The sequence below is a fragment of the Gouania willdenowi genome, chromosome 18, assembly GCF_900634775.1.
Source record: "Gouania willdenowi chromosome 18, fGouWil2.1, whole genome shotgun sequence".
Taxonomy (NCBI): Eukaryota; Metazoa; Chordata; class Actinopteri; order Blenniiformes; family Gobiesocidae; genus Gouania; species Gouania willdenowi.
In genome coordinates, this window is record NC_041061.1 from 19,552,545 (window position 1) to 19,576,464 (window position 23,920).

Sequence of the window (23,920 nt, forward strand, 5' to 3'; positions counted from 1 at the left end):
TATAATTTAGAATATTGACCCACTTTTGTTGTTCAAATAAATCTTTTTTGAAACATTTAACAAATCCTCAGATATAATTCTAACATGCTCAGTAATAGTCTCCTGTTTGTATCATATACTGTGAACACAGGAAGATGGTCACTAATATCACTGACCAATATTTCATTTACAGTCTTTCTAAAATTTGATTTGTTAAAATATTATCAATAAGAGTAGCAGAATGAGATGTTATTCTTGTAGGTCTAGTAATAGCTGGGTATAAGTGCATACTGTATAGAGTGTTTATGAATGTATTATTATTTTTCTATTGTTGGGTTCAGGAAGTTAATGATGAAGTCAGACATTTTACTAATGTAAGATGTTGACATATTTTATTGTGTCATAGTTAATGCTTGTACGTCCAAAGTGTTCAAACTTTTGGTATTCACCCACCATTCATAGATCATAGAACAGTGATAAGCAGTGTTGGGCAAGTTACTTTCACAATGTATTACTTTACATATTAGTAGTTACTGTCATTTAAAAGTAATTATTAACATTACAACATTACTGTCTCTGAATTGTTTGAGTAACTTCAACCAAAATAACCACAGAAGTATGACTAGCATTCTAAAATGCTAACATGTAGTTAATTACAGCTGATTATATATCCAGTGGAGGGTGATGTGGTATAGCATAATGACTATCAATATAATATGCACAGTGAAGGCTCATTGTGCAATAAGTAACAATGACCGTCAGAATCACAAAAGCAGACAAAGTTGAAGTCTGGTAAGTTATGATACTATAACATGACAAGATGCACAATCTCTTTCTTTTTGTTTCTATTCTTTTTTCATTTTTAGTGCGCTGTTTTTTACTGCTGCTAACATGACCAGTCAAATTGTAACACTATTGGTTCAAGTAGCACAGCAGACAGAGAAACTGGTATATTACCGAAATTTCATTAGTAATGCTTTACATTACTGCGTTACAGCAAAAAGTAATAAATGACTGTAAATGTGTTACTTTTGTAACGTGTTACTCCCAACGCTGGTGATGAGTCAACTAAACTCGTCCATCTCCTCCACTGTTTTGACCACCAAGACCATGGCTTCCTCTGGTGTCCCATTGAGTTTAATGAATATTTTACAGTTTTTGACCCAAGTGAAATTCTCCTCTCCAAATCAGAAATCTTTGTCTTTTTCAGCATTTTCAACACAAAGCTTCTTGACCTGATATCATTAGCTGGATTAACTGCTTTAGTTGATTCTTTATGACAGACATATCATCTGATAAAAATGTAAGTGTTTTTCTTACCTCATCCAACTCTTCCATCGCAGGGGTTTCCTTTGGGCCCATGTTTTAGGATGGCTGGAGCCTGGGCCTGGTTGTGGATGGATGGAGCCTGGGCCTGGTGGTGGATAGCTGTAGCCTGTGTCTGGTTGTGGATGGCTGGACCCTGGGCCTGGTGGTGGATGGCTGGAGCCTGGGCCTGGTTGTGGACGGCTGGAGCCTGGGCCTGGTGGTGGATGGCTGGACCCTGGGCCTGGTTGTGGATGGCTGGAGCCTGTGCCTGGTGGTGTCATATATCTATGAAGGGAGACAGCGCTAGAGACTCCTCTGCTAATCGTCATTTTGAAGACCTAAATGATCCTCTTTTACCTCCATCTTCTACCAGTGATGCTGACAGTCAAGTCATTGCTACAAATGTTAAAAGTAAGCTTGGTTTTATTCAGTTTAAACATGCTGAGTTGTCTACATTAAAGAAAGTGTCTATTTGTAATGTTGCCGTACAGAAAACCCCCGGTGCAATTGGTACGGTTAGCGAAGTACAAGTGTAACCGGTCGAGACTCTGCGTTGTGTTTAAAGATGTTTTATTCTGACAGCAGCAGAAACACATACACAAGTCCTTCAGTCAGTTTTTCCCATAAACATGCCCCTACACAAACAAACGACATAAACATGTGTTACAATACGTCGGAAGCACTTTAGAACAGGTTTAATTCAGCCAACTAACTTGGAAACATAACTAATAAAGATATATTTATCCGGACAGCAAAGCCGCTTACCTCTCACACGGAGATTGTTAACAAAAGGGAAGAGGTAAGGGCGCGGGAAAACAAGACATAGGTGGAAGTGCCACATTAAAAACTGAATGTGGGGATACACGAGGGGTGGGCGATATGGGAAACATATCACAATTTTTTTCTTTGTAAAATCACGATCACAATTGTATCACAATTTTTTTCATTCAAATCATTGAGACTATTTGAAAGTTATTTACCAATGAAACAAACCAAATCACCTACTTAAAATCATTGCCCTAAATGGAAAAAAGGAATAAAAGATCATTTAAGACAAGGTAATTATCAATTTTTTTTAATATTATGTAAACACTTCATCAAACTGGTTCCAAGTACAATTAAAGGTATTGTGGACGATGTTTAGCTTCCGGGTGGATTATCACGACTATTGGTCCTCCTGATTGTCAATCATGTTTACGTAAGGCCGTCGTACATGCTCGTGCCTGGTGCGTACCGGGTCATTTGAAAATGGATTTTCACTTGCCGGTGGCGAGTCTAACGTAGTGGGAAAAGTGCAAATCTTCTTTTGTAAGGTAAGCGTGTATGACCGATGCCGACTCCAACTTGTAAACAGAGCTGTGCACGAGGAAAACGGGGCTCGGGGACATGTAGGCGTATTGCGCACGCACATTTTCTTTTTCAAACATTGTCCACAATACCTTTAACATCAAACAAAAAGGCTGACAAGTTATTTTAGTCACACAGACTTTTTACTTTGTTTAACTAAAGTGGTGTAGCATTAGCATCACTTGCGACATAAGGCAGCAGATCAGTCTAGTGATTTATATTTGTTATTGAGGTAACACACATTAATTAAATCCTACTTTAAGCAGTGTTTGAACGCCTCATTTCACACAGTTTAGACAATAACATCCTTTACAAGATAAAACATTACTGCTTTGGTTACATTAGGCCTGGGTGATATATGGACCAATATTCATCTCTATATTTTTCCTCAAAATGGCAATAGGTGATATAAACTCCATTTATTTATTTTTATTTTTCAATAGTTTAACAAGAAAAACAATCATGGATCAAAGTCAGTGGAGAAAAATGCCACAAAGACTCTTATTAATCACGAGCAGCACAATAACAACATTTTCCTTCATTAAGGCTGAAATGTGATTACATTATGCAGTGTTGCTTCTTTCAGGGCCGCTCTGAGTTGCTGAAAGTAGTTTTTAAAGTAAATCACATTCAGGACACTGTCTCTTTAAGAATGTGCAAACAGCCCCGTTAGCTTCAGCAGCAGCAGATTTCTGCTACAGCGAAGCGACAGAGTTAGTTATAGAAGAGAAACACATGCAGTGTTTTCTCAAACATATTTCAGTGCTTCAACACTCAGAACTGACAAAGTTTAACAGACAAACAGACATACAGTCGCTAACACAGCTCACTGTGTGTGTCCGTGCACTGGGGCGGAGCGGAGCGTACTTCTGCGCTGTTTAAATGCTTAATAATCTGTAATGCTGACTAGCAAATGGTGTGTTTTGGCAGAGAAAAAACCATTGGATGTTTTGGACCACAGACATATGACGCAGACACCGCAAGGGTTAAAATGTGAACTACAGACAGTTCTACGATTTCCGTGAATTCGGAAATTGTCGTCATGTTGTAATCCTTAATGATCTAATATCGTCAGATCGCACACCCTTAGGATACACACCGTTTCCGGGTCGCGGGGAAAGCATCCTCAGTAGGGAGGCCCAGACTTCCCTCTCCCCGGCCACTTCCTCCAGCTCTTCCGGGGGGACCCCGAGACGTTCCCAGGCCAGCCGAGAGACATAGTCTCTCCAGCGTATCCTAGGTCTTCCCCGGGGCCTCCTTCCGGAGGGGACGTGCCCTGAACGCCTCACTAGGGAGGCATCCTAATTAGGTGCCCGAGCCACCTCATCTGGCTCTTCTCGATGCGGAGGAGCAGCGACTCTACTTTGAGCCCCTCCCGAATGACTGAGCTTCTCACCCTATCTCTAAGGGAGAGCCCAACCACCCTACGGAGGAAACTCATTTCGGCCGCTTGTACCCGTGATCTTGTTCTTTCGGTCATGACCCAAAGTTCATGACCATAGGTGAGGGTTGGAACGTAGACCGACCTGTAAATAGAGAGCTTCGCTTTTTGGCTCAGCTCCCTCTTTACAATGACGGACTGATGCAGACTCCGCATCACTGCAGATGCCGCACCAATCCGCCTGTCGATCTCTCGCTCCATCCTTCCCTCACTCGTGAACAAGACCCCGAGGTACTTGAACTCCTCCACCTGGGGCAGAACCTCATCTCCAACCCGGAGAAGGCACCACACCTTTTTCCGGTTGAGAACCACGGACTCGGATTTGGAGGTGCTGATTCTCATTCCGGCCGCTTCACACTCGGCTGCGAACCGATCCAGAGAGAGTTGAAGGTCACGGTATGTTGGAGACTCTGACTCCGGTCATACAGGGAATGAACAGCTCTTATCAGGAGGTTCAATACCCCATACTCCCGGAGGACCGCCCACAGAAATCCCCGAGGGACACGGTCAAATGCCTTTTCCAGGTCCACAAAACACATATGGACTGGTTGGGCAAATTCCCATGGCCCCTCAAGGATCCTGCTGAGGGTGTAGAGCTGGTCCACAGTTACACGGCCAGGACGAAAACCACATTGGTCCTCCTGAATCCGAAGTTCAACTATCCGGCGGACCCTCCTCTCCAGTACCCCTGAATAGACCTTACAAGGGAGGCTGAGGAGTGTGATCCCTCTATAATTGGAACACACCCTCCGGTCCCCCTTCTTAAAAAGGGGGACCACCACCCCGGTCTGCCAATCCAGAGGGACTGCCCCCGATGTCCACGCGATGTTGCAGAGTCGTGTCAGCCATGACAGCCCCACAACATCCAGGGCCTTGAGGAACTCCGGGCGGATCTCATCCACCCCCGGAGCCCTGCCACCGAGGAGCTTTTTAACCACCTCGGCAACCTCAGCCCCAGAGATAGGAGAGCCCACTCTCGGTTCCCTGGGCCCTGCTTCCTGATTGGAAGGCGTGTCGGTGGGATTGAGGAGGTCTTCGAAGTATTCCCCCCACCGATCCACAACTTCTCGAGTCGAGGTCAGCAGCGCACCATTAGCACCATACATAGTGTTGATGGTGCACTGCTTCCCCCTCCTGAGACGCCAGATAGTGGTCCAGAATCTTTTCGAAGCCGTCCGGAAGTCGTTCTCCATGGCCTCACCAAACTCCTCCATGAACCGCCACTTTAACGTGGTGGAGGAGTTTGAGTACCCGAATGATCCTGGGAGCTATGTTGTCGGGGGCTTAATGTCCCTGGTAGGGTCTCCCAAGGCAAACAGGTCCCAGGTGACGGGTCCGACTAAGAGCGGTTCAATAGCCATATATGTACATTAAAAAACAAAGGCAGTTCACGTCGCCCGGATTGGCGCTACCGGGGCCCCACCTTGGAGCCAGGCCCGGGGTTGGGGCTCGAGTGCAAGCTCCTGGTGGCCGGGGCTTTGCCCACGGGCCCCAGCCGGGCAGAGCCCGAAAGGACGACGTGGGCCCGCCCACCACCCGCAGGAGGGGTCATATGAGGCCGGTGCAATGTGGATCGGGCAGTCGTCCAGGGCGGGGGTCTTGGCGATCTGATCCCCGGCTACAGAAGCTAGCGTTAGGGACGTGGAATGTCACCTCTCTGGCGGGGAAGGAGCCTGAGCTTGTGTGCGAGGTGGAGAAGTTCGGACTAGATATAGTCGGTCTCACCTCGACACATAACAAGGGCTCTGGAACCAGCCTTCTCGACAGGGGTTGGACTCTCTTCTACTCTGGAGTCGCCAATGGTGAGAGGCGCCGGGCCGGGGTGGCTATACTTCTTTCCCCCTGACTTAGTGCCTGTACGTTGGAGTTTACCCCGGTAGACGAGAGGGTAGCCTCCCTCCGCCTTCGGGTGGGGGGACGGATCATGACTGTTGTTTGTGCCTATGGGCCAAACAGCAGCTCGGAGTATCCACCCTTCTTGGATTCCTTAGAGGGAGTACTGGAGAGTGCTCCTTCTGGGGATTCCCTCGTTCTGCTGGGGGACTTCAACGCTCACGTTGGCAGCGACAGTGAGACCTGGAAGGGCGTGATTGGGAGGAACGGCCCCCCTGATCGGAACCCGAGCGGTGTTTTGTTGTTGAACTTTTGTGCTCGTCACAGATTGTCCATAACAAACACCATGTTCAAGCATAAGGGTGTCCATATGTGCACTTGGCACCAGGACACCCTAGGCCGCAGTTCAATGATCGACTTTGTAGTCGTGTCATCGGACTTGCGGCCGCATGTCTTGGACACTCGGGTAAAGAGAGGGGCGGAGCTGTCAACTGATCACCACCTGGTGGTGAGTTGGCTCCGATGGCGGGGGAGGATGCCGGTTAGACCTGGCAGACCCAAACATATAGTGAGGGTCTGCTGGGAACGCCTGGGAGAGTCTCCCGTCAGAAAGAGCTTCAACTCCCACCTCCGGGAAAACTTCAACCATGTCTTGGAGGAGGCGGGGGACATTGAGTCCGAGTGGGCCATGTTCCGTGCCTCTGTTGCTGAGGCGGCTGATCGGTGCTGTGGCCGCAAGGTAGTCAGTGCCTGTCGTGGCGGCAATACCCGAACCCGTTGGTGGACACCGGGGGTGAGGGATGCCGTCAAGCTGAAGAAGGAGTCCTACCGGGCCTTTTTGGCCTGTGGGACTCTGGAGGCAGCAGACAGGTACCAACGGGCCAAGCGAAGTGCAGCCACGGCGGTCGCCGAGGCAAAAGCCCGGACATGGGAGGAGTTTGGTGAGGCCATGGAGAATGACTTCCAGGTATGAACTAATAAAATAAAATAAACTTAAGATGACAGATGGTGTAATTTATAAGTATGTTGCGTCTTAGCATTAGGATCAAGTTTAGAGTTAGGTTATAACCCAATATTGCAACAATTTTTGGGTTAGGTTTAGTCTTAGTGACCTAAACTGGCCAAATAGGGGCGCTGCGTACAGATATAATGTCCAAATTGATACTGCAAGCGTCTACGGATAGCCACTACCTACTGTTAATTTGCAGTGGTTGTTAAATATTTGGTTTCCTATCAAGTGAAACACAACAGGCTGTGATGTCTGTGCATTATTTGTTATATATCAGCTCACATTGACGTACTTCACAGTCGCGGGTTTATTGTCTGACGCACATGTTGACAAACTCACTGAAACTGTTAACTGATGTTACCTCTCAGATCCAATAGATGTCACTGTTCTGCTATGAATGTGCAAACATCACACAGGCCACAAAGCAGCTCTGTGTACTTCTTAAACAGCGTCACTGACACCAATACAAACACACATTTTTAAAGTTTTTTTTTCGTGTCAAACTAAACTTTCCCTGTTTTCTTTTTTGTTTATTGCGTTAATATGTTTCCTTGAGATGGATCGCGTCATGTTCATCCCAGCACAACTGAAATAAAGTGACAATGTGCAATTACTACAAGTGGAATTAACCTGAATCTGAACATGAAAAAATGGCAGAAAATATAACAAGAAATGCATAATCGGTCTACTCAAAGTTGCATTTCCATCCCCTGTTTACAGTGACATCAGGGGTTCAATAAACTTTCTTTAATCTTCTTGGAATTAAATTATATTCACACAGAAGCCAAATCTATTAAGACTTTCACATAACAGTAAGTATTGTACATCATCACTCATTTATTGACGGTACCAGGATAATTTATTTTTTTCCATTGAATGAGAAGACTGCTTCTATAAAACAGTCTTCTCATTCAATGAAAATAAAGCCATCACCACTGAAGCGGGCTACTTTACAAAAAGCAGTGGGGTTCAGCTAACTGTGGGCTGTGATTAACTTTTATATGAGGGGCGGGGCCAACAGTGAAAGTTGCGTCACAACAATCCATCTCAGCCAATTGCAAAATTCAACACAGAGGGCAGTGACTGAAATTTTACAACAAAATATGCTAAATGAAAAAACTTTTAGTAAATGTAAAGATTGGGACAAGGATTAATAAACAACACTACTCAATACCCAAATATATATGTATTCATCAGGAAAAAAAAGTGGGTTTGGGGTATAGTTACTCTTTAAGTAGAAGAAACATTAATTAAAATGTATATATTATAACCTCATATTTTTATTTTTTACTTTTAGAGACAAACCTGATGACTATTATGAAGGATCTTGGTTTGGAACAGCACAGCAAAGAGAAGCTATCACTCAGCAAAATACTTCAAATTGATGACAAGACATTAAACGAAGAACCAGACAAAAGTAAATCAGACCTTCCATGGTATTTTATGAAGAAATTAATGATGGTTAATGTGACGGCAAGGAATATAAAACATGTGAAACAGTTAAGATCCAACAGAGATGATGCTTCAGAGACCACAGACAATGATTTTGAAGCCCTGCTTAAAATCTCTAATTCAGAAGACATGGTGAATCCTCTAGATGTGATCACTGCTCTCTTTCTGTGTTCTGATGGGTTTGTTCAGCAGCAAATGGCTCTAAAGATGTCAATGTGTCAGTTTTCTGTGCCTCTGCTGCTTCCTAGTTGTGACAGTCAACAGTGCACATTGATGCTGTGGGCTATGAGAGACATTGTAAAGCAGTATAGACCTGAAGCTCTTTCAGAGTCCAAGGGTTTCACTGAAGAAAGAATAGTCCTCTCTAATCTACCAATGGTCTCCTTTGTGAGACTGGGTGAGTGCTCCCTGTCAAAGTCAGAGACCCTGAACAAGCTGCTGAGTAACTCACAGCAGTACCATGACATCTTTGTTCACCACAACATGGAATGTGGTGACAGTCCACGAAGAATATCCAATGGGTTGACTGAAATTACTTGGTACCTTCCTTGTGGCAACAAAAACATTGATGTTTTCAGTCAACCAGTGGCTGTGGCTAACCTTCGTGGAGACATTGAATCATTTGAAAAACAGGTTGAATTCTTGTGTCAAACATCTGCAGCAGTTTTTGTTTTTCTTGACAAGTTAGATGCAAAATGTAATCTGCTGTCGACCCAAACCAACAAGGCCCAGATTTTTTTGGTGGTTAACAATACGAACAAACAGATCAATGTCAGCACTCTAAAAGAAGTGTCAAGGAAATTAGGTCTGACTAAAAGCAACATCATCATTTGGAACAAAGATGTAAATGATGTAAATTTTGTTAATTTAGTGAGGGAAGCAGTCAGCGATGTGATTTCCAAGACAAAGAGAAAGATGAGTATTGAGCAGATGGCTGACATTGCCCATGAACTGGTTATCTGGGTCGATGAAGACTCTCCTGAGTGTCAAAGAGCAAAAAAACTTGCTGATGCCATCACTGCAGAGATTCAAGACCCTTTGACATTCAAAGAAGAGCAGCTTCCATTACAAGGTCAAATATGGAAGAAACTGACAAGTCTAGAGAAAGAAGAGTTTCGCCTTCGAAAGCTTGGATCTGAAAACATAGAAAAGTATAAAAGTGACCTGAAAGAAAAGAAAGAAAAACTTCGACAAAAACAAAACTCCATTAACATGTCAAATATTTTGACATGTTTTATCAAAGCGTTATCGTTGCAAAAAGAAAGGAGCTACTTCCTGAAGTGGATGAGGATAAACCTTGATAATATGTCTCGCATTAAACTGTCTGGACTCAGGAAACTCTACAAAGAAAAATGGAAGAGCTCTGAGAACAAAGAGGAGATCAAACAACTTGACCAACAACTGACCAGCAGTTCACTAGGGATTGAACACTTTTTTCGTGAAATGGGTCAAATCTACGAAGCTTCACGGTTCCTTCCAGAAACAGATCCATCCAGACAACAACTGAATCATTTACCTGAACTGTGTGCACAGTTGTTACTGGATGGATTTCCTCTTGAACTTGTGGATGGAGATGCATCCAACATACCCCTTCAATGGGTCAGTGATGTTCTCTCTCAGCTTAATGAAATGGTTTCTCCAAAGAACAAGATCCTGGTGGTCACAGTACTTGGAGTTCAGAGCACAGGAAAGTCCACTATCCTTAACACCATGTTTGGAGTGCAGTTTGCAGTCAGCAGTGGTCGATGCACTCGAGGAGCCTTCATGTTGCTCATCAAAGTACATGAAGAGTTTAACACAAAGTTAGACTGTGACTTCATTGTAATCATTGACACTGAGGGCCTAAAGTCACCTGAGCTTGCACAACTTGACAATAGCTATGAACATGACAATGAGCTTGCAACACTTGTTGTGGGGCTGAGTGATTTAACCATTGTAAACATTGCAATGGAGAATTTAACTGAAATGAAGGATATTCTTCAAATAGTTGTGCATGCATTTCTCAGGATGAAGGAGGTGGGAAAAATGCCTAAATGTCACTTTGTTCACCAGAATGTGTCTGATGTGTCAGCCCATGAGAAGAACTTACGAGACCGAAAACTGCTCCTACAACAGCTGAATGAGATGACCCAGGCAGCAGCTAGAATGGAAAAGAAAGAAAAATGCATTAGCTTCACTGATGTGATGGACTACAATCCAGACACTGGGAACTGCTACATTCCTGGACTCTGGAATGGAAACCCACCAATGGCTCCAGTCAATGCAGCGTACAGTGAAGCTGTATATGAGCTAAAGAAAAACATAATTCTACTCCTGGGAATGTGCAATTATTCAAAGAATGATATCAGTGACTTCAAAGAGTGGATAAAAAGCTTGTGGAATGCAGAAAAGCATGAAAACTTCATCTTTAGCTTCAGAAACAGCCTTGTAGCCGACGCCTACATGAGACTTTGTACAGAGTTCAACAAATGGGAATGGGAGTTCAGAAAGGAAATGTACATCTGGGGCACAAATGCAGAGACCAAAATATCCAACTTTGGAAATGTTGATTCAGAAGCTCAAACATCTGGGATGGATGAATTACTCTTAAGATTAAAAACTGAAGTTTTCACAGTGCTGTGCCAATGGGAGGAAAAATTTGTGGAGAACCTAACACAGTACTTCAGTCAAACTGAGGGTCATGTCCACCTGGTGGAAGGACACAGAGCAGAATTTGAAAACAGTGCTAAGAGTCTTAGACGAGAATTGGAAAACTCTGTCCTTTATCAGCTCTCAGCAGCAGCAAACATCAGACAGGGAATGGTAGAACTTGAACGGATTAAGGAAAACCACAACAAAGTAATTGAAAAAGCAGTGTGTGCACTGATTGATGAATGTCAAAAAACAAAACACCAAATGATTGACCAACAACTGGACAAAGAATTTGGCAAGATGTGGAAGGAAACTCTGGAAAAAATAAAGTTTTCTGAACTGAAACCCACAGATATTTTTACCAAGGTATCCCATTGCCTCAGAAATAATATTTCACACAAAGGGAGCCATGCAAATGCACTGCTGAGTCAGAAAAGACTTGAAGATTGTGGGCTGAAACCATTCAAATACAAACCTGAAGTAACTCGGTGGAACATTGCAGATAAAGTAAAGACATTCATGAATGCACAAGACAAAATATATTTACAACAGAGAGCAGACAGCATCATTGCAGTTTGCACAATGTCTATAAATGAGAAAATGGCCAAAAAAAGTGACTACCACGATGCCTACATTCAGGAGATATTGAACATCATTGATGAACGTCTACAAAATGACAAAAATGTTAAGACAGACATTGCGTTTGAAGTTTATCTGAAACAGCACATCTGTGGATTTGCAGCCAGAAAGTTTCAGGAACTGCATCAGAGTTTTCTTCAAACCAATGATCCATACAGATGTTTGATAAAAAACAAGGAAAAGTTTTGTGCAGATTTCAAAAATCTCTTCCATAAACAGGATCCAGTGTCAGAAGAAGGCTGAAGAGTTTGCAGATCAGTGTCTGAAGCCTGCTGTGGAAGACCGTGTCAATCGTGATCTGGGCCTCAATATCACTGATGAGATGCTGAAATGTCAGGAATTTAGTACACGAATCAACTTTCAGTATTTAATTTTAATGGATTTGTTTTCAATTAAAAATTTTACACACTATTATAACTACACAATGTGTTATGAAAGCTATACAAAAACCTGGATTCTCCAACAAATAGAGAAACAATTTTCAAGCAGTTCCAAACTTTGAGTTTGAGGAGCCAGTTCTTGCAACAAGCATCAACAACATCGATGATGTCATTAAAAAGGCCATGAAGAAGAAAAAAGAAAATTTGAAGTCATTTGTTGAAGATATGCGTCATGAACTTGCAGCTAAACTGGCGATTTCCCAAGATGCTCTTGATGTTTTTATGATTCTGAACAATGTAAACCAGGAGCAATTTCCAGATTCACTCACAAAGTGTTTGAAGGACATGAAACAAAATTTGAAGGATGTATAATGTATAATAGCACTGTTTGTAAATATTATCAACTGTATTGTTCTATGCTTTTTGTAATTGTATTGGGGACTGCAGATATAAATTAGCTGCAAGAGCTAAAATTTGGTATAAAGCATTTTTTTCTTATGTTGATTAATGCTCCTGTACATGGTCCCTGTCAAATAAATAAAAATAAATAAATAAAAGGACAAGTTTCAAAACACAAACATCCAAACTAAGTTAAAGAATCTTCACATGAAGCCCCAGAATGAGCTTTTCACCAGAGTGATTGGATGTAGTAAACAGTGTCCGTTCTGTGTAACGCCCTGCGATGCAGGAGGAAAAGCTCACACTGAACACTGGGCATCTTTGCATCGGCCACAAGGTCTGGATGAATACAGGAGGGTTGCCACACAGAAACTTGTCACTGACATCTGCTCTTCTTCTGTGATCAGTGATGGAACATTTCGTTGCCATCAAACAAATGACCAATATCACCCTTACAAGGATTACAAGAAGATTTTCTTAGACTGGAAAATTTCTCCTGATGTGAGTCTGGAGGCATCAAACTACTGGAAATATGTCATGACAACGTACAATCAAGACTTTGCTATGAAACATAATGCAGAGCCTGCTGAAATACCAGAATCCTGGTATAATATTTCATACAAACAGGCAGAAGAAAGTCTTAAAGAGTCATTTAAACTCAAGGATCCAGATTTACAACCACAAAAAAAACACCACATCAAGACCAGGAGTCGTCCCTTGAAGATGAGTAAATCTTAACCAGTATGTCCAGAGTTAAATTCATACACAAATCTTTTGAGGGTCCTTTTTACAAGGTGTGGTCTGAGCTCTACCACTTTAAGGTGTTTCTGGTTTGGTACTGAATTTGTAGATCTGCCCAATGACTTATTTGGTTACTAATATATTTGTACATTTTATAAAAGCTTCCCACACACAAAAAAATACTATTAGTAAAACTGTAGTGATGGTCATGATTTGAAATTAAACTAAATTGAGAATTGTCAATAAGATATTTGATTTTCAATATTTGTTATCTTTGATTCATACTTGATTACCCTGTTTCAAATGTTATGTATCTTATATTTTCAATCCTATAGCTCATACATTTTTACCTGTTAACATTATTTTGTTGACTTAGAACTGATGGGATTCTTTTTCAATGTTGTTTGACTGTGTTTAATGTTTGCATCATTCAATGTAACTTTGTAATAATGAGCATGCATTTCATTGATTAAAATATATCTTCATTGATTATAATTGTGTTCCCCCCCCCCCCCCCCCCAAATCCTCCATCATACTTATAACCTACCTACTCATGTACAGGGTCAAAAGAATCTGCAGGTGCCAATCCCTACACAGGAAGCAGGATGGTTCTTTAAATAAGTTAAGTTTATATCATTTTTAGCAATTATATGCACTAACATTTGTTTAGCAAATACAAAAGTTGTCTTTTCTTATATTCTTTAAAAGTCCAAGTTCAGTCAATCATGCATTATTTATTTTTACATGTAATTATTTAAGTAATTAATATTGTAATTGTTAGACAAAGGCACAGTTTAAAAGAGAATAAATATGGTCTGAAAAACCATAAAAGGAGTCCACAGATATGCTTTAGGAGTGATTTAGACTCAAAAAATCTATTCAGCACCAAACCACCTCCAAATATCTTATTGTATATTAACAATGAATTAGTGTCTGAACAACACGCAAGTTAAAATAAGAATGATTTAAGAGAGACAGTGATGCATTTGTTTTGATCATTAATTATTTAACATTTACTTTTAATTTGCCAGAGATTTGTTTGTATGAAATAAAAGTGGAAACATTATTCTGCTTCTTCATAAATTACAATGAGAAATTAATTCATTAAAGTCTATAAATTTTAAAAAAGCAAGTCTTTAAATTCATGACTATACTGTATATACTATAGTGAAGCATTAATACAACTAACTTAAAAAAAGAAAATGACAGATATTTTTTAAATATTTTTCTTTTTCTAGATCTCCTCTACCTAATGTTCCCTGCAGAGCAGAAACAGACAGTGATGACAGCAGTGAAAACCCTTCTCTGCTGGACTAAACAGTAATATAATAAGTGACTGATGATTTTCATATTTGGGGGATTTGATTAAATTAAGTAAAGAAATCCTCTGATATGATGGTCTTAGAGTAAAGTTAGAGCCAACAGATTACATCAGAAACAATATGCACAGGTAACCTGTACAGAGCATCTAGAACCATGAACAAAGACAGGAGAATTGGTAGATTTAGTGTTTCAGAAGATAAAAAGTACAGTTCACATGTCATTACAAATACATTGTGAGTGTTGTGTAATAGCCTCATACAGTGGAAGTTTGATAATAAACTTGTTTTATATCACGATTTTCCAAAATCTAAAGACCCCTAAATAAGAAACACACAGCAAACACCAGGCACTGCTATCAACCCTTTTTAAGAGCACTTTGTTTCCTTCATTGGCTTTTTTGTAGAAATATGTAAAACTTACATAAAAATAAAGTCTACATCTTAACCATATAAATCAGCTTAGACAATCATCTGGCCTGCAGATCAAAACTGGCTAAAACTCATTTTTGGAACAATTAGAAGCAGCTGAAAAGCTAACCTGAGGGACTGTGATAGAGACAGGGATGGAGAAGCTCAGGAATATAAAATACTAAATATATTAAAAAAAACATGCAGCCAGTGAAGTGAGCTGAGGACTAGTGAAATGTAGCCAAACGTCCCTGTACCTGTTAAAGACATGCAGTAGCATGATGGAAGTTCTGGATCATATAATGGAGGACTGGCTAATCCCCACAGAGGCTTTAAAGTTATGCTGTGTGAACACATGGTTTTATTTTTGCCATCAGCAGTAAATCAAAGAAGGTGGATATGACATCATCTCTGATCAGACTGTCAAAGGTTTAGTCTTTGTTTTCTTTTTCAAGCCTAATATGAATAAAAGCTAAAATATTATAGCTGAAATAATGCTGCTGGTCCATTGAGGGAATGTGATGAAACTTTGTTCAGTTTTACAAGAAAGCTGCTACAATGTCCATGTTAACTACAGTGGTAGTTACCTCAGACACAGGAAGGAGCAACGTTTAGTGTTTATTAAGCAATAAAGTTGACAAGAAAGCAAAGCTCAAATACTATTTGCTGATAAAAAAAAGTTGAATAAAAAGTTTATTCACTCAAAAACATATACTATATTATTCATTACAACTCCACACATGCATGACTAGCTGAGAATAAACTGGCAGTTACAACAAACACTTCCATAGATAAGCCCTTTACTCAAAATATAGAACAATTATACGCCATCAACATTGTGTTGAGCAGTACAGAGCAACATGCAATACAAATTAGAGCCCACAATAGAGGAGTTAACCATAAAAATCTCATTAAAGTTTAAACTACGAACAGAACACAAAACAATAAAAAAAAAAAAAAAAAAACTATTAAATGTGGACTATTAAACATCAGATTGCTTTCGTCTAAATCTCTTTTAGTGAGTGATCTTATAACTGACCATAAATTAGGTTTATTATGCCTCACTGAGACTTGGCTCAAAAATGAAGATTTTGTTGCCCTTAATGAAGCCAGTCCTCCCAATTATGGTAAACTTATTAGTCACCCCAACAACCAAAATTCAAACTGTTTGAGCTCCACCCCGTCAAGCAACAAACACTTGTCCAGGAAGCGTCATCACATTTATAGTCTGTGACACGCTCAATTAAGACCTACACATGTATACACTCATAAAATGGCCACAATCAACACTTCATTTCTCTTTAATTTATGCCATTGTTTCATTTTTAAATGACCACTTCTGAAACCTTTCATTGGGAATCATCATGTTCTCCTTTATTAACCACAGAATGTTCTTACAACAGAACAATTATTCAAGGTTTCATAAAACTCAACTTACTATTTTAAAACTATATTTTGGAAAAAAAACACCAAATCTGCATTATCTTTAATGAAATCCTATCTGTGATACTCCAATTGTCTGAATATTTCAGTGAAAACAAACTAGATCGTGACCCAAATCTTATATTACAAATTTCTGGCGACCTTGGAGTTTTTCCTCTAAAATTAGCTTGATTTGTTGTGTGCAATAATCTACTGTATTTGTGACAAATAGCACCAGCTCAGATATTTTTATACTGCATTTTATTTTAACTAGATTTATATTTGAGAAAGTTGAAGTTTAGAATACAGTTGTTTTAATTTGAAAAAGAATATTTAAGCTTTTTAAGCTTTCTGCCTCTGCACTGTATGTTTTTCTGCAATATTATGTATTGTTTTTTTTGTTTTTTTTTAAATGTACAAAATAGATAAAACAAAAACAGAACAAGTTTCTTGGTCTTCGACTAGTTCCAAAATAAGTTTGTCATTGTTAGGCTAAATAGTGCATGTGTCATTTTTTTTTAATGTTGAGAATCTTCCATTTTTTTTTTTAATTATGTTTTAAATTTTCGTGCATTTAACAAATTTTGTATGTTTTTCTGCCATTTGGTTTTACATTAAAAATGTCAAGTGAGTCTTAAATTATCCATGGTTTTCCGGGTTGATTATTTTTGGGGTTAATTTGTGCCATCATTTGAAGATTGTAAAAAAAAAAAAAAAAAAAAGGTGTTGTATGCTATTTTTTTCCTATAGATTATCTTATATTTTAAGACTTAAGTGCAGTTCACAAGTTTGCAGATAATTTTTCACTGAATATGAAAAGTATCACATTAAGTGGTAAAGCCACAGATTAGTTTGGATAGTGTTAGTGTACACAGAAATGTGTTATTGATTTATATAAAGTTTACATCATACTTATTTGGTAGAATTTATGAAGGTTGATGTGCAAATACTTCCACTGTTGAAATTAAAGTATTATTAAAGCTGTAAGTTGATGAAATGTATTTTATGCTAAAGTAGTTAAATACTGTAATTATCTATCATAATTCTTTGAAACTACTTGAGAACTATTAAGTGCTTCACTACTTGGTCTCTGTATTTCTTTTAGCCAGTCTTTAATTGTAATATTTTATTGTATTTATGTGTTATATCATTGTAATGCATCTATGGCAGAGGATAAACATTAGTTAAAATTAACAGCATTTTCCCACCATTTATTATTCTGACTCAGAGTATTTAAAACAAACATGCATTAAGATTAGCCTTTGAAAAACTACACGTTTCAAGCACAAAAAAATTAATTAAAGCAAACTTCTAAATATAGTAATATTTAGAAAATAGGTAAAAAGCCTCAAAGCTTAACCCACTGTTGTCCACTGCCTGCATCACCATGATGTCATCTTCTTTCTCTTGACTGGAAAACAGAAACAATTCTCATTGAAACATTTTGGGACTTATTTGGGATTATTTTTATTTAACATTTATCTGGTTCTAGTGGTATTACCAAGAACAGATTACAACAGAAGGGGCAGAACCTCCCTCCGGGTGCGTCAGACACTGAAAGTTGGAGGAGGATGAGCTCGGACAAGGAGTGATAAGAATTATATTAATTATAATTAATTTGACAGTAATTTGCCAAGAGGTGCCATCTGAAATTGAGTTAAAGTGTTTCAAATCACTTAGTTATTAATACCTGGTCATCCAGGGTTGTGAACTCTTGTCAAGACTGTCTACTCTCCATATAACAAACCTTATGATTGTAATATTTTCATAAACCACAGACAACTTCTCAAAGTATAAACATTTATTAATCAAAACAAGTTAAAACCTACTAACACAATAAAGCTAAAAGAGCGCTACGCTCACTAAACTAAGGATAAATGTATTTACACTTTAAAGGTAAAAGGTTAGTAGAGAAAGAAAGAAGGAAGGAAAGAAAAGTAGCATGATTTCTGTGTGTGTGTGTGTGTGTGTGTGTGTGTGTGTGTGTGTGTGTGAGAGCTATGATAAGATCAGTATGGGATCACGTGTCTGCAATTATTTTTGGCCCGATTAGAATTTGAGATCCAAAGCACCTCGGTTCTGATGGGTCCGTGGTCGGTGATCCTTCTCTGGTGGCAGAGCGGACTGGTGAGAGGAGTCTGAAGCAGCAAAGCGTGGCTCTGAACCGCTGGACTGTGTCCAAAAGAGTCCTTTCCTGGACCTGGTTCTGGCCTGTGTTAGGCTGGACGGTTCTGTTCCTTGTTCAGCACGTTTCACAGCTCGTTCAGTCAGCAGGTTTCCACTGGTTCTGACCTGTGTTAGGCCTGTCTGGCCTTTGTTCAGCGTGTGCAGGCTTTGTTCTTGTTGTTCAGTTTTCAGCTCCTTCAGGCTTGGTTCTTGGTTCAGCATCTTCAGTTGGAACAGGAGGTTTTATCTCTGGACGCGCAAGCTTGTTTAAAAGGTCTAATGAAAGAAAAAACTTTGTTATGAAGAAAATAAAAGATTAAAGAAGACGTACATAACACTGCAGTGGGCATCTTAGCGGCCAGCACCAAAATCCAATGATTTGAATTTTGCGGTTTGGTTTTGTCGCGGTCTTTTTCAAAATTTTATAGGTTGTTCAGATATATTAGTTAATGCTAAATCACTTTCAACCTCACAGGTGTTTGTTTTTTCATGAATGAACAAATCATGAATTATTTAGTTGCCGCGCAATAAAAATTTGTCAAGTTTTGGTGTAAATTCATCAACACTAATTTAAGACTGAAAAAATTATGTCAACTATAATAAACTACAGCAATGTTTGGATTGTATTTGCTCCTAAAACCATGACTCAGCAATAACAGTATGAGACTAAATAGACCTTTAAACTATAAACTAATATTATTTACTTATTTTATCATCCTGTTTTTAAGTGGCCTGAAAGTCACTTTTTAAATAAAATGAATTATTATTGATTATTTAATGAGGTCAGAGGGAGGAGCTTTAAACCACAAAACCAAGAATGTCAAATTTATGAGAAAACATTAATTTAGGTTTTAGGTTAGTTTTAGGTTGTAAAAGGAGAGTTAAATGACACTAAACATCTTAATTTATTAATAATGTTCACTAAAAAATGACATTTATTTAGAAATAATTATTTTATATGTCTGACCATGATGTGAAATTAGTTTGACACCCTTGGTTTAATAAAAACGATTCTCACTGTGCGACGAATTGAGAACGACGACCAGCGTTGATCTACGACAGATTTGATGGATGTCTAGGGTTGATCCACGTCCAGGGTCGATCGATGACAATATTTTAGTTTGACTGACATTAAAGGGTGTTTGTCAGCGACATCATATGTTTATTTATTAATAAACGAGACAAACAGGACTGAACTTTTGAAAAAGCAATGGTTGGGGTGAAATCTACGAGGACACAGGACGTAACTCTGAAAACCAGGACGTTTGTTGGTCACTAGACCGAGGTCTCACAGCAGCCGTTACAGCTCAGAAAGAATGAGTCACTGCATCCACAGCTTCAGTGGGTGTGGCCAATCAAAGGGAATGAGCATCACCTGCTGTAACACGTGCTGCTGCTGCTGATAATCTACTCACTCATGCTGCGTTCAAGGACCCTCAGAACTCTGCCTTTCCAGTTTAAAGCTCTGACTTCAGTGTTGCAAACGCAGCACGTCCAAAATATTTCACAAACATGGCTTAAAGGAATAATTTTAACAGTAAAATCAAGACTTTTTGTGTTTAAAACTGTATTTATTCAGAATAGTAATTTTTTGTATTTGTCCAACAAAGCAAGGCAACAATATGGAGCACATTTATTCACAAAATGTGGAAAAATGGCACAAATTAAAATAATAAAAATTAGTATTAAAATAAAAAGCTTTATAATTGCATTTTAAAATCATGAAAACAGCTGAATTATAATCAAAAGTATAACACAGTGTTTTTCAACCTTGGGGTTGTGATCCCATGTGGGGTCACCTGAAATGTCTAGTAGTTGATGAGAAAAATCAATTATATATTTTAAAATTATTGTTTTTCTTTTTTCAAATTAAAACACAACCCACCAGGCACGTCTCACCTGTGAGGGATGTGGGGGGTTTGACACCCACACTTTTATGAAAACAAAAGTTCATCCCCCTCACTTTTTACAGAGGGATTCATTGTTGAAAACAGATTGGTCCAGTTTTGATTGAATGATGATCAAGCCAATCACAGCCAGTCATTTGATGACGTCACTAGTAAAGTGTAAGTATTTGTTAAAAATGAGTAACAGGTGGAAAAGAATGATTCAAAAGTGGCCAAAACTTGGCAAGAAAAGAGTGAAAAGTGGCTTAAAATGAGCCAAAAACAGTCAAGAGTGGCAAAAAAATTACAAAAAAGGAAACAGGTGTTATAGAATGGTAAAAGAAAGTTAAATCTGAAAAAAACTAAAAGAATGTCAACATTTTGGGAAAAGGGGCCAAAATGGGACTGTTCTGCCTCTATTATTCAGATTACCTGATTTAGTGTGTGTTTGTTTCTGAGTTAATTCAGTTGGTTCTCATAAGAAAGCTGTACCTTTAAAAGCACGCAGAGTAGGTCACGTGATTTAGACTCAGGAAGTAATGCAGTCTGGTGAACACTGCTTAGTTTCATTCCTCGTGTGTTCTTGGCAAAACAACTCCCATATCTTGTGCTGTTCATGGCATCGTTGGTATGTATTCTTTTTTGATGTTTAAAGTGCTCATAGCATCACATGTAGTTGTGAAATGTGTATGTTTTATGATGTTAGACAATCTCTGATTACATCTTCAGTTCATGCCGTCGAGCTGTTCCTTTGTGGTCATCTGTCGCCATCTAGTGGCTGTTTTGTGTAATGTTTGCTGTGCTGTTAAGTAAGGCCATTTCAGATACAAAAGGCTGATTTATTAATAATATAAATAATAAATAGAGTGGCATGTGACAGTGCATTAGACTATTATAGTTAATTAATATTTCATACTTGATAATGAAACCTACTTTTGTTTAGTGATATAACATTATTAGGTTTGTTTAATTAGTTTAAATTCATGCAGCTAAATTTACAAATGTCTTGTGTCTCTCAGTTTCACCCTTTCACCTGTCAATAAACCTGGGCTCAGTCGGTCAACCTGGTGTTCAGAGTCTTGATGTGCGGAAGGTGTTGAGCTTACTGCCTTCGTGTACAGTGTGTATAAGGAAGGCAGGATAGGGACAAAAGAAGTTGTATAATGACTAAAGAAAAAAGGTAAAAAGAGGTTAAAAAAGTTTCCCCTTTAAAGGTTTTCTGAGGGAATCATTATTAAAATTAAGACATAAAGAGCCACATGTTTATCACTGACTTAATAGCAGCTTTATCATGGTTTTAGTAAATTCATTTAATAAACTTTGTGCACATTTTGTTTACTCTGTATTTGTTAGACACAGTATAACAAACATGATCAAAAACTAGTTCTAGAAAAAAATATTCTTTGGGTTTGTCAGAAATTTGTTATTAAAATGAGGTCAAAACAGGTCGAGAACCACTGACATAACATAAATACAGCCTCCATTCATGTGTTCCACAATATCTGCAAGTAATCTGTAAACAAAATCAATGTTATATATCATTTCCTAATGTTTTTTTTTTTTTAAAATATAAGTCATTTTAAGAAGTGTTTGTATGCAAAAGGGGGAAAAAAGGACACAACGCACAAAAGAACAGCACAAATAGGCAGAATGACAGAAAAATGAGCAAAATGACAACAAAAATACACAAAATGAGAGAAGAATAGACTGAATGGCTAAAGAAATACCCTAAAGAACTTTAAAAATACACAAACAACAACAGAAACACACAAAGCCTGATAGTTGTGTCCTATTAAGTCACACAAAATTATACAGAGGGCTGCATGTGCATGTATGACACTAAAATCTGATTATTATTATTATGTTGCAAATGTCTGAGCATGAGCAACTCTAAGATATTTAAATGTAATAAAATAATACATTTCTATAATTTCACTGTTCAGCATTTCAACTGAGAATCCCAATTATGGTTAAAGAAAAATACTGATAACACCATGAAGGAATTTTATTTAATATAAGGAAAGAAATGTCTTCAAATGTTTAAAAGTTTTAATAAAGGCTGTCAGTAGTGCAATACTTTGATTCACCTGCAGGTGTCGCTTCAGGCTTGTTGTTGACGTAATGGTCGTCATTCCACACAGCTTTGTACAGTCTGTCCCTCATTTATATCAAATATAAAGTTTGTCCACACATCTGCTCTTCTTTCTGGTCCGAGGTTTGACATTTTTATCTTCTCAACTAGTCCGTAGTTTATAAAAACAAACTTTTGAATTCATCTGAGATGTCACCGTGCAACGATTTGATTAGAATCACAATTTGTTGTCGATTCAATTAGAAAGTAGCTCAGTAGCTCAGTCCGTAGAGACATGGGTTGGAAACTGGAGGGTGGCAGTTCAAGTCCCAATGCGGATCAAAAATACAGAAGTTGTTCTGGTAGCTGGAGAGGTGCCAGGGCACTTCTCGAGCACTGTCGAGGTGCCCTTGAGCAAGGCACCAAACCCCAACACTGCTCTGATGCGCTCCCTTCATTGTGGAAGCAGCCCCACTCTGACATGTCTCCATTGATGCATGTCCACAGGTCCTGTTTGTGTATGTGTGTGATTCGGGCCTGTGTGTGTGAGAAGCATGTCCCTAAAAAAATAACAGAGTGTAACATAATTTCCCTTCAGGGATTAATAAAGTAATTAAAAGAGAAAAGAACATCTGGAACAAACTAGAACAAAAATGGAGCCAAGCTAATCACTGTGCTCCTCGTCTGGCAAAGAAACACAAACAATCCCAGGAAGAAGGAAGTAAAAACCCTTCTTTGCATCATCTACAGGACTCCACATTACATTTTTTTCTCCACAAATACACATAATTGATAATCTCCCTTATGGAAGACACCAGACTTAACCTGGACCTGATCCTTCTTTATAGTTTCAGACTTATTGGTCTACTATTGTTTAACTAATTAATCTACACTAATGTCTGTTATGGTCAATTATTATATTCATCATCATATCGTCAAATGTATGTTCATGTGTACAATTTGTCATGTTTTAATACATGACGACTCCATTACTCTTTACACTTTTGAACAGCTGAATCATGATTAAACAGTACAGATCGTATTATTCTCAGTGCAGCACAGTCTCTGCCAAGGCCAGAATCTCTGCTCGCATGCAGCACACACTATCATGGAGATAAGGGTGGCGCCACATCTTCCTCATAACATATACATCTTCATCATCCTCAAATCTTTCCACTATTGGGCATCTGACTCTCCCCTCCTCCTTACCCCAGAGTGGAACTTTTGCTCTTATCTGTATAAAAAGCTTAAGCTTTGAAACTGTTGGGAAGGGCGCGGCACTTCCTTCGGACGTCCGCCTGGACGGACGCTAATTTTGTTTCACTTTGTTCCATTTTGTACCTTTTTACTTAGCAATAGAATAAACTTTTTTATATAAAATCATCAATGCTTCTCCTGGACTCCATCATTCAACCAGAGCAATGAATCATGTCTCCAAATGAGGTCAACCGTAAATTCAGCCGTAACATGTCTCTGGTATCACACA

General features: G+C 39.0%; 2 protein-coding genes across 2 annotated transcripts in view; both read left to right on the plus strand.

Moving 5' to 3' along the window:
• The window catches only part of LOC114480636 (interferon-induced very large GTPase 1-like), a 691,281-nt gene that overhangs the window by 494,322 nt on the left and 173,039 nt on the right, over positions 1 to 23,920 (plus strand). The window contains exon 34 of the mRNA XM_028474951.1: positions 1,624 to 1,698. Coding sequence (XP_028330752.1) covers positions 1,624 to 1,698 — 75 coding nt within the window. The remainder of the gene's footprint in view (positions 1 to 1,623; positions 1,699 to 23,920) is intronic.
• Positions 12,003 to 13,199, plus strand: LOC114480640 (interferon-induced very large GTPase 1-like). The gene is made up of 2 exons (XM_028474963.1): positions 12,003 to 12,382; positions 12,578 to 13,199. Exons 1-2 carry the CDS (start codon positions 12,203 to 12,205, stop codon positions 13,154 to 13,156), a joined length of 759 nt encoding a protein of 252 aa, XP_028330764.1. The 5' UTR covers positions 12,003 to 12,202; the 3' UTR covers positions 13,157 to 13,199.